The sequence below is a fragment of the Microcebus murinus genome, chromosome X, assembly GCF_040939455.1.
Source record: "Microcebus murinus isolate Inina chromosome X, M.murinus_Inina_mat1.0, whole genome shotgun sequence".
In the NCBI taxonomy this organism is placed as follows: domain Eukaryota; kingdom Metazoa; phylum Chordata; class Mammalia; order Primates; family Cheirogaleidae; genus Microcebus; species Microcebus murinus.
This window is the reverse complement of record NC_134136.1, coordinates 92,366,881-92,380,327: the sequence shown is the minus strand read 5'-3', so window position 1 is coordinate 92,380,327 and position 13,447 is coordinate 92,366,881. Positions and strand designations below refer to the sequence as shown.

At 41.7% G+C, this 13,447-nt stretch overlaps 1 protein-coding gene and 1 pseudogene across 1 annotated transcript in view; one reads left to right on the top strand and one right to left on the bottom strand.

Annotated features, from left to right (window-relative positions):
* The window catches only part of TXLNG (taxilin gamma), a 47,158-nt gene extending 37,321 nt beyond the window's left edge, over positions 1-9,837 (bottom strand). Inside the window, exon 1 of the mRNA XM_012784721.3 lies at positions 9,544-9,837. Within this exon, the coding sequence (XP_012640175.2) occupies positions 9,544-9,813 (270 nt within the window). The 5' untranslated portion in view covers positions 9,814-9,837. The remainder of the gene's footprint in view (positions 1-9,543) is intronic.
* A 1,936-nt stretch (positions 9,838-11,773) lies between these two features.
* Positions 11,774-12,091, top strand: LOC105882328 (thioredoxin pseudogene; annotated as a pseudogene).
* Positions 12,092-13,447: the final 1,356 nt, after the last annotated feature.

Here is a 13,447-nt window from a genome sequence, read left to right as displayed (position 1 = left end):
CCTCTGTAACAGTATTTGATATACTACTTTCTCATTCAATCCTCAGAACTATCTTATAGGCAGGTATGATGGACAAATAGCCTCAGTGATAAGGTAATTTAAGTACCATGTCCACAGTCAGGAACCTAGGACATGGAAAGCAGAGACTGAATTCTTACCTTTCTCTATAAAGAGCATACTTTTGGAGAGTATGCTCTTCCTAGGTTATGTTAAAAATAAACAAGTGTGGTGATGGTCACATGACTTTGAAAATACTAAAAACCACTGAATTGTACATGAATTGTACATGTATTGTACATGAATTGTACATGTATAATTGTAAATGGATGAACTGTATAGCATGTAAATTATTTCTCAATAAAGCTGTTATCCAAAAAATTAATAAATAAATGAAGCCAGAGAAATTATAGAGTTCTGAGAGGGGACATAAACTGGAGGCAAGGTAAGTTTTAAGAATTGTCCCAACTACTATTTATTGGCAGCAAAAGGATCCAGAGTGATTGTCACAATATGTAACAGGACCAAGAATACACGGAGGCCGGGCGTGGTAGCTCACACCTGTAATCCTAGCACTCTGGGAGGCTGAGGCAGGCGGATAGTTCAAGGTCAGGAGTTCGAAACCAGCCTGAGCGAGACCCCATCTCTACTAAAAATAGAAGAAATTAATTGGCCAACTAAAAATATATATACAAAAAATTAGCCGGGCATGGTGGCGCATGCCTGTAGTCCCAGCTACTCGGGAGGCTGAGGCAGGAGGATCGCTTGAGCCCAGGAGATTGAGGTTGCTGCGAGCTAGGCTGATGCCACAGCACTCACTCTAACCTGGGCAACAAAGCGAGACTCTGTCTCAAAAAAAAAAAAAAAAAAGAATACATGGAATCATTAAGAGGTAAGGAGAAGAAAAGAGGGACAAACCCCCGTGCTAAACTAAGGGGTGAAGGAACCTATCTCCCCAGTAGTGAAGAAGCAAAAAATGAGCAAACAGGCCTGGAAAAGGTCCAGTTTGGAAACAGCTTCTTCAGTCTCATAATATAGCTGTAAGTGCTAATACTGTATATTTACCAGTAACATCTATATTAGACTGTGTACATCACTTGCCTTTTAATAACACAATGACTGCATTAAATTTCACATGTAACTTTTGCAGCTATTTCTTTTATAAAAATAAAAGGTGCTGGACTCCACAATTTGCAAAATGATTTGTAGCTCTAAAACCATAACTCAAGAAATATCTGCAATCTGAGAGATACTTATATTAGCCTACACACCTTATCTCAGCTGCAAAAGGAGCAGGAAATCTAAAGATTTTAATGCCCAAAGCCACTAAAATATGCTTGGGCCTGATCCACTTTGCAGAGGGGTAGGGGCTGGGTCACACGATTAGCATCTTCAAGACTCCTAGATGTAAAATGGTCCTCAACTTTTATGGGTTATCTAAGTCGAACATCCCTGTCCCAATTTTATGAAGTCACCTTTGCCTGGCTCAAAGAGGACCAATCCTGATGCACCTTTGAAACCCCAAGCCTTCTTTTTACTTGTCCTACTTACCCAGACCACTTCAGCTCTTTGCTTACACCAAGTTGTGTGGACTTTAGGAGAAGTTAAAAAGGGTCTCTCTAAACTCTTTACCTTCCAACTAATCCAAATTACACATGGAGGTACCTTTGCAGGGAGTTATATAGCACAGCACACCTCCTAAATCATATCTTAAGGTTAACTCAGGGCCTAATGAATGAAGCAAGAGATATTAAGCCTATAAGGCTCAAAATTCCTCTGGTCTCCAGATCACAAGAGATTTCCATACTCCCTAATCACTCAACTCTACCCTTTATAATTTGCTTTCACTTAGTTAAAAACTATTACTCATTTTACCTGTCACCAAGTTTTGCTCACATTCCACAAGGAGCACTTTTTTGACCTTTACTATTCTCAAGAAATGTGTTAAGACAGCATGAGATATATAGAATATAGATAATAGATTTGGAACCCAAACAGCCCAAATTCTGAATATACCACTGACTAACTCCTTCCTGTGTGGCCACTGGGAGGTCAACCTTTCAGTTTCCTTATCTATAAACTCAGGATGTACTCTACCTACCTTCTTAGTCGTTAAGATTAGATATAATGATTATAAACTGCTGGTGCACAGAACTGTTATAATATCTGAATGAAGATAATTTATAAAATGCATACATTCTCACTTTTAATACAGCCCACATTTCAATCCAAAAGATCCATAAAGAAATGTGCTTCTAGGCTATTGGCACATCTTTCTTGCCAAACCATTTTACCTTGACCTTTCTGAGAGTAGAGAAAGAAGAAAAATGAACAAGTAATAGTTTCACAAGTAAATGTTACTCATGACAGACTACAGAGTAGAAGTGGGGGATTAATGAAGGTCATTCTGGGGATATTTTGGAAATGTAACAAAGAATGCAAATCAAATCCTAAGCAACAAATGCTAATAAAATTATTTTGATAGCATAGGAGAACACTAGTCATTTTTTGTATCTTTTCCTGCAAGTAATAAAATTTAAGTAGTTATATGTGCCAACAGAATTTCAACTAGGAAGTAAACTGAATCATAAAAATATACTCTCAGGGTCTAAATGGATCTTAAAGGTCACCTAACCTATTTTTAGCCTCTTCTGGAAATGTCCCACCTGGGATATTTAAAATACAGCTAATTCTCAATGTTGATGAATATTATATTAAATTTGCATACTACTCTATACTTTTTAAATACTGGCATATCCCTTATATTAACTTAAAGTTACTCATAGTCACATTAGAACCAAACAAAAAGGAATTGGGGAAAAGGAGGCAGGAAAGAGAGAAAGAGACAAAGAGATTTCTTGGAGATAGGTGAGAACTAACTAGGTAAGCAGAAACTGCCCATGCAGCAGGACCTTCTTTGTACTATCAATTATGCAATTATATACCAACTCTAGGCAAATTTCACCACTATGAGCTATGTTATTTAAGCAAGTTTGTTTCTGACTGAGACTCAGATGTCGTATCTATATACCTGGGAATACCACCTACCTTGCAGAGTTATGGAGATATTAGAGTTCATGCATATTTTAAGTGCCTAGCACAGTGCATGAAACACAAATAGGATTGGAAGTCTAAAATCTCTTTCCTTTTGAAATGCTATAACTCTCTGAAAAGCATAAAATCTGAACAGAATATCTATTTAAGAGAAACCTATTATAATGAATCCTGTGACAAATCCCCCAAAAGCAATCACACACACTGTTTTACATCATTTGACACACTTTCCTAAGTAAAACTTCTCTAGCCAAGACCAATATAAACAATACACAAAATAACATAAAATACCTTCCAGTAAAATAAATATGGCATATTATCATATGAAAATGTGGTATGACTAGAAGAATATGCTGTATCTGGTGTATTCTCATTACTGTTTGTCCTGTTTGATTCTCATTTTTTTTTTTTTTTTTTTTGAGACAGAGTCTCACTTTGTTGTCCAGGCTAGAGTGAGTGCCGTGGCGTCAGCCTAGCTCACAGCAACCTCAAACTCCTGGGCTTGAGTGATCCTTCTGCCTCAGCCTCCCGAGTAGCTGGGACTACAGGCATGCGCCACCATGCCCAGCTAATTTTTTTTTATATATATATCAGTTGGCCAATTAATTTCTTTCTATTTATAGTAGAGACGGGGTCTCGCTCTTGCTCAGGCTGGTTTTGAACTCCTGACCTTGAGCAATCCGCCCGCCTCGGCCTCCCAAGAGCTAGGATTACAGGCGTGAGCCACAGCGCCCGGCTGATTCTCATTTTTTAAAAAATAAAATATACCAAAGTTTGGCAATACAACTGGAAAACAATGTTGCAAACAGATCACCTTGTATCTTATTACTTAACCCAGTGCCAGAAGAGTAGTTCATCAAGTTGGCAAATGGGGAGAAAAACAAGATTAATGAAATGGTTTCTTCCTATCCCCATACTCTTGTTGCCCAACCGCCCTGACCTGATTTCTCCTCATTATGCCTATCATAGAGAGATTGTGGGAAGAGGGGGGAATATGCAGGTTGGAAGATGGATTTACAAAAATAAAATAATAATAGCACCCTAAAAGCAAGAGAAATGAATCTTTCATATATTCTCCCCTCCAAACCACATAAAATTCTACATGCCACACATTGTGCCAAATGTGTCACATCAACTCTTTATGCTTCACAATAATCCTATGTCGTAGATATTAGAACCATGCCCACTTTACAGATGATGCAACTGAGACTGAGAAAGATTGAGAAAGTTGTCCAAGGTTGCACAGCTACTAAGTGGCAGAGAGCCAAGAGTCTTGACTCTAAAATCCATACTATTTACCCAGTACTACACTACTTATTACTGCAATGTAGATGAAAGGGTACTGGGTTCCAGACTCAGCTTCACCCCTTGGGCAAAGCACTTACCCTTGTTGTGCAGTTTGTCATTGGTAAATAAGAGCAACAACAGCTGGCCAGTCTTCTCCATAATGTCTGAGTGATGCCGAAAGAGTTAATGTATGTGCAAATATGCCATAAAAACTACAGAGCATTATGTAAATGTAAGATGTTGTTAATTTGAGCCCAGGTACCATATATTTTTAATCCCTCCAAATGGTTTATGGATTTAAAAATAAGTTTAATAGCAATTAAATAATTTTTAACATTCCCAAGCAAAAATCTAGGGGGGGGGAACCTTAGGCATTCTGGAAAAGGCAAAATTATTGAGACAGTAAATAGATCAGTAATTGCCAGCAGTTTGGAGGGAGGATGAATAGGTAGAACACAAGGGATTTATAGGGCAGTGAAACCACACTATATGATACTGCAATGGATACATATTATACATTTGTCCAAACCCACAGAATGCACAACACCAGAGTGAACCCTAATGCAAACTCTAGACTTAGTAATAATGTATCAGTATTGACTCATGAACTGTAACAAAAGTATCACACTAACGCAAGATGTAAATAATAGAGGGAAACAATGTATGTAAGAGGGTATATTGAAACAGTGTACTTTCTGCTCAATTTTTCTATAAACCTAAAAACTGCTCCAAAAAAAGTCTACTAATTTTTTTAATCAACCTTATAAAACAAATTCTACAGAGGAATTTAGGAAATAAAATAAATGAGCTTGATGTTCTAAAATGTGCCTGAGGGTTGGTCTGAGTGCAGTGGTGTTTACAATTAATTGATCACAACCGGTTACAGATTCCTTTGTTCCTTCTCCACTCCCACTGCTCCACTTGATCAGTCCTTTTAAAAAAATAAAATAAAATGTGCCTGAATACTTGATAATGTATACCCGCCATTTTAGACAATGCTGTCCAACAGAACTTTATGCAATGATGAAAATATTCTAGATCTGCTCTGATACAGTAGGCATTAGCCACATTGGCTATTGAACACGAGAAATTTAGCTAGTATGACTGAGGAACAGAATTTTTAATTTTATTTAAATAAATAGCCACATGTCACTAGTGGCTACTGTATCAGCACAGTTTAGGCAATTCCTCAAGAGATTCCTAGAAATGTACTGTAATATTACCCTTAGAAGAGAAAAACTATTTCAAGAGACCATTCACATAGATGTAGTTATGAAACAATGCCACAATTAACTGAACAGGTCAAGAGTGACTAGGCAGATGGTTAAAACAACCAGAAACCAATAATGCCCATCTCCAATTGCTGCTCACTTCAAGTCCCATAATGTAACCAAATAATGACAAAATAGTCACTTTTATTTTAATTCCTTCTATAAAACACTCAATTCATTAAACATCATTTCTGCTTCCTGAAAAAAAGGGGTAGAGAACCTACTGGCTACAGTGTACACTATTGGGGTGATGGGTACACTGAAAGCCCAGACTTCACCACTACACAATGTAGCCAGGGAACAAAACTGTACTTATACTCCCTACATCTATAAAAATTTAAAAAATTGGAAATAAAAATGGAAAAAAAGAAGGGGGTAGAGGATACATTAGAATTAAGGATTAATTTCTCAAGTGACTCAGAGGAAATTTAAAAATTAATCATAAAGAAGTAACTTAAAATGATTTTAATTTTTTGTTTGTTTGTTTTTGAGACAGAATCTCACTCTGCTGCCCAGGCTAGAGTGCCGTGGCGTCAGCCTAGCTCACAGCAACCTTAGACTCCTGGGCTCAAGCAATCCTTCTGCCTCAGCCTCCCAAGCTGGACTACAGGCATGTGCCACCATGCCTGGCTAATTTTTCTATATATTTTTAGTTGGCCAATTAATTTCTTTGTATTTTTTGTTTGTTTGTTTTTGGTTTTTTTTTTTTGTTTTTTTGAGACAGAGTCTCACTTTTGTTGCCCTGGCTAGAGTGAGTGCCGTGGAGTCAGCCTAGCTCACAGCAACCTCAAACTCCTGGGCTCAAGCGATCCTACTGCCTCAGCCTCCCAAGTAGCTGGGACTACAGGCATGCACCACCATGCCCAGCTAATTTTTTGTATATATATTTTTAGTTGGTCAATTAATTTCTTTCTATTTTTAGTAGAGACGGGGTCTCGCTCAGGATGGTTTCAAACTCCCAACCTTGAGCAATCTGCCCCGCCTCGGCCTCCCAGAGTGCTAGGATTACAGGCGTGAGCCACCTCGCCCGGCCTCTTTGTATTTTTTTTAGTAGAGACGAGGTCCCGCTCTTGCTCAGGCTTGTTTCAAACTCCTGACCTTAAGTGATCCTCCCACCTCGGCCTCCCAGAGTGCTAGGATTACAGGCAGGAGCCACTACGGCCTGTTTTTTTTTTTTTTTTTTTTTTTCTCGCTTGTTGCCCAGATAGTGAGTGCCGTGCGTCAGCCTAGCTCACAGCAACCTCAAACCCCTGGGCTCAAGTAATCCTTCTGCCTCAGCCTCCCGAGTAGCTGGGACTACAGGCATGTGCCACCATGCCCGGCTAATTTTTATGTATATATATATATATTAGTTGGCCAATTAATTTCTTTCTATTTATAGTAGAGACGGGGTCTCGCTCTTGCTCAGGCTGGTTTCGAACTCCTGACCTCAAGCAATCTGCCTGCCTCGGCCTCCCAGAGTGCTAGGATTACAGGTGTGAGCCACCGCGCCTGGCCTGTTTTTTTTTGTTTGTTTGTTTGTTTGTTTTTAAGAGATGGAGGTCTTTTTATGTTGCCCAGGCTGGCCTCAAACTCCTGGGCCCTAAGGATCCTTTCACTACAGCCTCTCAAGTAGCTGGGACTACAGGTGTGCGTCAGGATGCCAGGCTTAAAAATGATTTTTGCAGACACAAGATATTCACTCGATTTTTTAAAATGAAAACTCAATAATATTTATCTATGTATTTCAATTCCATGTTATAGTCAGTTGGAAACCAAAGGGAAAAAATGCCTAGAAAAGCATAACCAAAGAAGAAAGGAATGGTCCTGCATAGTGGCTCACTCCTGTAACCCTAGCACTTTAGGAGGCCAAAGCAGGAGGATCACTTGAGGCCAGGAGTTTGGGACCAGGCTGGGCAACATGGCAAGACCCCATCTCTACAAAAAATAAAGAAAATTAGCTGGGCATAGTGGTATATGCCTGTGGTCCCAGCTACTCTGGAGGCTGAGGCAGGAGGATCACTTGAGCCCAGGAGTTTGAGGCTGCAGTAAACTATGAGGACATCACTGCACTCCAGCCCAGGCAACAGAGTGAAACCCTGTCACAAAAAAAAGGGGGGGGGGGAATATGAGGTAAATAAACAAAAATGAGACAGTAGAGACACACATAACTATTCATATCCAGCTGTTAACCAGAGCTCTGTACCTCAAAGGGTCATTACCTCTTATCTTAGACATTTAAAATGCTAGTTGATTAAACCTCAGTTCCTAATTCAATGACTTTTTGTCCTTATCCCAGTAGCATAAAAGGGAACTTATGTCCTCAATTGCAGTGGTTTTTTATCAGAGTTCTCCCCTGGGAAACCTATGAAATCAAACACTGAGATTGGCTCCCCACCCTTAGGGAATAAGTAAAGTGTCCAAAGTGACAGTGTTGAATCTCTACAGTACATTGGTCCACAGCTTCTTTTTCAGTCCTGCAAGCATGGGATCTTTCTTTTAGAATACAAAGAGAGAGAAAGAAAGAGGTAATTGAGAAGTAGTAACACCCTCATGCAGAGACATGAAAATACCTAACCTTAGAAACAGGCCCCCAAAAGCTAATTCTTAACATTTTGCTCAGATGTAAACTGGACCTTTGTTCTCCTTTTTGAAGTTCATGAACTGCATTAGAAAAATATTATTTCCTAATTTCATAAGGAGTGATTTTTAAGAGTATTCAAATACATAATTAGGTAATATTAAATAGCCCTGAGTGATCAAGCAGGACGTCCAACAACAAGTTGAATGTTTCAATATGTTCACACCTGCAAGGAAAAAGAGACAGGGTTTCCACCTTCCCAGCATCATTCTCCAGGGTTCTCCATTTCAGGGCCCCAAAAAGCCTGTACCCCATTTGTTGAGCAATCTTTTTCAAACTCCACCCACCCGAGCTCCAGAACAAGTGGAATTCTACCATTCTGAAAGAGGTCTCTCGATTTTCCTGTATCCAGGGAGACATTGTAAACTCCATGACGTGAGTCAAGTAAGGCAAAGGGAACGGTCCAGCTTGCTTGTCTCCCAGATTAAGAAAGACCAAAGGCCAGGGTCGGGGAGGCACTCAAGTTTCCGCTCATCAAATTAAAAAAATAAATAAAAGAAAGAAAAAAGAAAAAGAAAGGGCGGGGGGGAGATAGGACTGGGAAGACCAGCTATCACGCCATACTGCTCCCAACTCTGCGGGACCGACGTCCTCCAGCATCCCCTCCCCATCCATCCCTCGCCCCACGTGCAACCAGGCCGGTGGAGCTCAGTGACTAGCCCCGGGGCTTGGGTCCTGGGGGCCCAACGGCCACCCCCCCTCAACGGCCCCGAAGAGCTCACCCACCCGCCCGCCCGCCCTCGCAGTGGCAGGGAGCGCAGGGGGGGCGGGGGAAGCGGGGCGAAGCACAACCCCAGCTCCCGCGCGGTTATCTTACTGCGCAACAGCCTCGCCTGAGCGGCCCGGGAGCACCCTGCAGCGCACCCTGCGCACCTGCCCGACGCGAAGAGGGCAAGCCAGTGACCCCAGAAAGCCCCCCCCCATGGTGGTGCCCAGGGCAGGCAGCATGCTGACGGCGGGGGCCCGGAGGACACCTGGTGCCCGGGGCCCCACGGTGCCGGCCGCACGTGGCTGTCACACCTGGCGCGCCCCTGCCTCGCGCCCCTTCCCCCTCGAGCCCGGGTACGCCCCCCGCTCTCCCTCCCTGCCCCCCCCCGCAGCGCGCCCACAAACCCTAACCGTCACCCGCTCCCACCCCATCTATGCCGGTCCCACCCCCCCCACCTGCTCCCACTGTCGTCACCCCCTGGAGAGAAGAGGGCCGGATGTTCGTCCCGTGGCTGAAGGTAACGGTGGATAGCGAGGTGGACCCCGAAAAAGGTAGCTCTAGCATCCTCCCTGCCTGGCAACAACGAGTGCGTCCCTCTAACTGACCTTCTGCCGCGGGCTGCGTCGCCGTCCGCCCCGTCCGGCCTCAATCGCCTCCTCGGCGCCGCCGCCTCTTCCCCGCGCTGCCTCCTCTACCCGCGTCGCCATGAGGTGACGGCAGCAGCCAAACAAGCAGCCCGACAAGGGGCAAGAAACCTCGCAGGGCCTAGCGCCCCGCCCCCGAACCTCATGGCCAATCGCCGCCTGTAAAGCTTCCCACGTGACCGGAGGAGGTTGGCCCCCGAGGGGATGGAGCGAGATGGGGGTGGGGAGCATTGAATCCTGGGCTGGGCTTCTGCAGGACCGAAGGGCAGACAGAGGCCGCAGGAGTCTGCGCGGACGGGTAAGGGACTCGGAAACGGACTACACGTCCCAGCAGGCTGCGCGGCCGAGGCTCGCGGGCTCGAATCGGGATTGGAACGTAATGCAACGTTCTGAAAATGGAAGAGTACTGCGCTGCCTGTGCAGCCTACTGGGACTTGTAGTTTCTGGGGGCGATGTCTAGATATCAGGTGCTCCTTATCCTGTGGGAAAAGTTTAGAAATATTCCAGCGTTTGAGAAGGAGCGGGATTAGGGACACTTTGTTGTTTTTTCGTTTTTGTTGCTGTCCTTAGGAATTGGGCACGAATGATTTGAGGATAAGGGGAAATAGTTAGCAATTTTCAAGGCAGGAGGTGTAATGGCTCTCAGAATTTGAGGTTTCAGGCTCAGACACCTGCCCTGAGTCCAGCCTGGAGTCCTGCCCCTCCACCGTAGTTCTCACCACTGTTTACCTATCCCGAGCCCCTGCAGGATGGGGGCTGCCTCCTATTCCTCTTGGCTGAACCGCCCCGGCTTCTAGCACAGTTCTCCACAGTTAGTTGGCGTTTCATTCATGTCAAATGTATCTGCTTTCTCCCACAGTCGTTTCGTTGCTTAAATTTTTCAGCAAACTCGGTTTGCTGAATCGATTTTTTTCTTGATATTAAGGGACGGGGGGCGCGCTTTCCTCAGGAATATTCCCTCTTTCCAAATGCTGGAACCGGATCTCCAATGGCCGAGCTTCTGAAAGTCACTGACCATCATGAAATCCTGACGTATTGTCTTAAATAATTCATTATGAAAATTTGTGCAAATTCTATACCATTTTTTTTTTTTTTTTTTTTTTTTTTTTTTTTTTTTGAGACAGAGTCTCACTTTCTTGCCAGGCTAGAGTGAGTGCCGTGGCGTCAGCCTGGCTCACAGCAACCTCAATCTCCTGGGCTCAGCGATCCTACTGCCTCAGCCTCCCTAGTAGCTGGGACTACAGGCATGCGCCACCATGCCCGGCTAATTTTTTTTTGTATATATATTTTTAGTTAGTCAATTAATTTCTTTCTATATTTTGGTAGAGACGGGGTCTTGCTCAGGCTGGTTTTGAACTCCTGACCTCGAGCAATCCGCCCGCCTCGGCCTCCCAGAGTGCTAGGATTACAGGCGTGAGCCACCACGCCCGGCCAATATACCATTTTTTATTAGAGTTGAATCCAAAACGTTAGTAACAGGCGTCAAAAATGTAGTAACATACACGAAAGTAAATTTCAATATTGGGGAAATTCCATCCATTAATTTTAATTATTTCTGTAAATTTGGAAAAAGTACCATTATTTTGTTTCATGGGCAGAAAACTTCAGTCCAGCTTTGAAATTTCAAGATTAAAGCATTGTCTGAGACATAGGTGACAGCTGATAATGAATGATACCCAGACTCTATTTATAAAGGTGGTGGCCTCAGCCACCATGTCTCTCATCGTCTTAAAGGCAAAAGTCTCAATAAGATGCAGAATAAATGTCTCAGTAATGCAATTCTCTGGGGAATCGAATGACAAAATACACTGTAGTTAAATTACAATACAATACCACGAAGGTACTAAAACTGACAAGCATTTTTAAAATTTGACCTAGAAAAAAAAATCTTATTTATGTAAAATTGTCTGAGACTATGTTTATAAAGAAATGGTTAGAAGGTTATTGGTCAAAATGTTAATAATGTTTTTCCCTGGATGGTGAGATTTGGGAGTATTTTTACTTCATGATTTTCTGTAGTGTTTAGGTATGTGTGGAATAAAAAATCAATAAAGTTGTCTTTATTAAGAAAACAAAAGTCCTTTGGGAGTGCAGTAGTTTAAAAGAAAAACCAGAATAAATTTGGTTCTTCGGCGACTTGGATCCATTTCCATCGGTTCTTACAGTCACTCCTGAGACCCCAACAGTGAAAATGGTGAAGCAGATCAAGAGCAAGTATTCTTTTCTGGAAGCCTTGGATTATGTCTTAGATAAACTTATAGTAGTTGACTTCTCAGATGCATGGTGTGGGCTTTGCAAAATGATCAAGCCTTTCTGTCATTCCCTCTCTGAAAAGTATTCTAATGTGGTGTTCCTTGAAGTAGATGTGGATGACTGTCAGGATGTTGCTTCAGAGTGTGAAGTCAAATGCATGCCAACTCTCCAGTTTTTTAAAAAGGGAAAAAGGATGGGTGAATTTTCTGGAGCTAATAAGGAAAAGCTTGAAGCCACTATTAATGAATTGGTCTAATCATGTTTTCTAAAAACATAACTAGCCATTGACTATTTAAAACTTGTAATTTTTTTATTTACAAAAACTATTAAGTATGGAAACTATATACCCAACTGCCATCTGATTATAAATGACAATAAAATATTAATTCTACTCTTTAAAACAAGAGAAAACAAAAGAACTATGCAAGTGACCTCAAGTCCTAAGAGAAATGAAAAATGTTTAATTATATTTATTAAATGCATGTCTTTATTTCAAAAGAGACTTAAAGTGAATCATATATATAATATGCTATAACTATGTAGATATAGATATATAGATATCATGTCATAAATATATATATATGTATACACAAAAAAAATGAAAAAAAAGGGCTAAAAAATAAGGTGAAGCCATGGTAAGTTTAATCCATAACACACACTCCTTAAGATTTGTACACAAGCTGGAGGTTAGTCAAATTTTTATTTTGAGCTTCTTGACAGCTGGGAAAAGAGGAAAACAATTTACAGATTGATTCACAATATCACATAATAGAAACAAACTGGTTACTTAAGAGAAACATAGTTATTACCAGTCTGCAAGAAACATGAATTTTAAAGATCTGTTTCTTATAACATCTTTGATGTAGGCTCTGGTAGTTTTGAAATCTGTTCAGAAGTTCTTCGATGCTCCTCCCTTCAAAAGGTGGATTCTGATTTCCTTCCTCTTGAATATGGGCCAGACTTTGTGATTCGCTTCTAAGAAATACAACGTAGCAGAAGCGATATGTAACTTCCAAAACTAGTTGAAAGGATAGCTTCTACCAGGCTCTCTCTGTTTTGGCTCACTCTCTTCCATGGGTCAGACTAATCTGATTTTTTGTCCTGTCTTGTCTTTTTTTTTTTTTTTTATAGACAGGGTGTCTCTCTGTCACCCAGGCTGAAGTACAGTAGGGCAATCATAGCTCACTGTAGCCTTGAACTCCTGGGCTCAAGCGATCCTCCTGACTCAGCCTCCCTAGTAGCTGGAACTTATAGGCATGCGCCACCATACCTGGCTAGTTTTTTTTTTTTTTTTAATTTTTTGTAGGGACAGGATCTCACTATATTGCCCAGGCTGGTCCTGAACTCTTGCCTTCAAGTGATCCTCTACCTTGGCCTCCCAAAGTGCTGGGATTACAAACTAAAGCCACTGTCCTTGGCCCTAATTTTTCATAGACCCATTTTTTTCTTTAGATTATTATCTTAAATGCCTTCAAAGAGGCTACTGTCAAGTCTTAGCCTAAGGATTTGTAAAGCACTTAGCTAATCTTTGACAGAATCCTTCGTTGAGGTTATATTAATATTTTAGGTTTTTAAGGGCTATCATTTCTTTATTATCAAGTCTTTAAAGAGC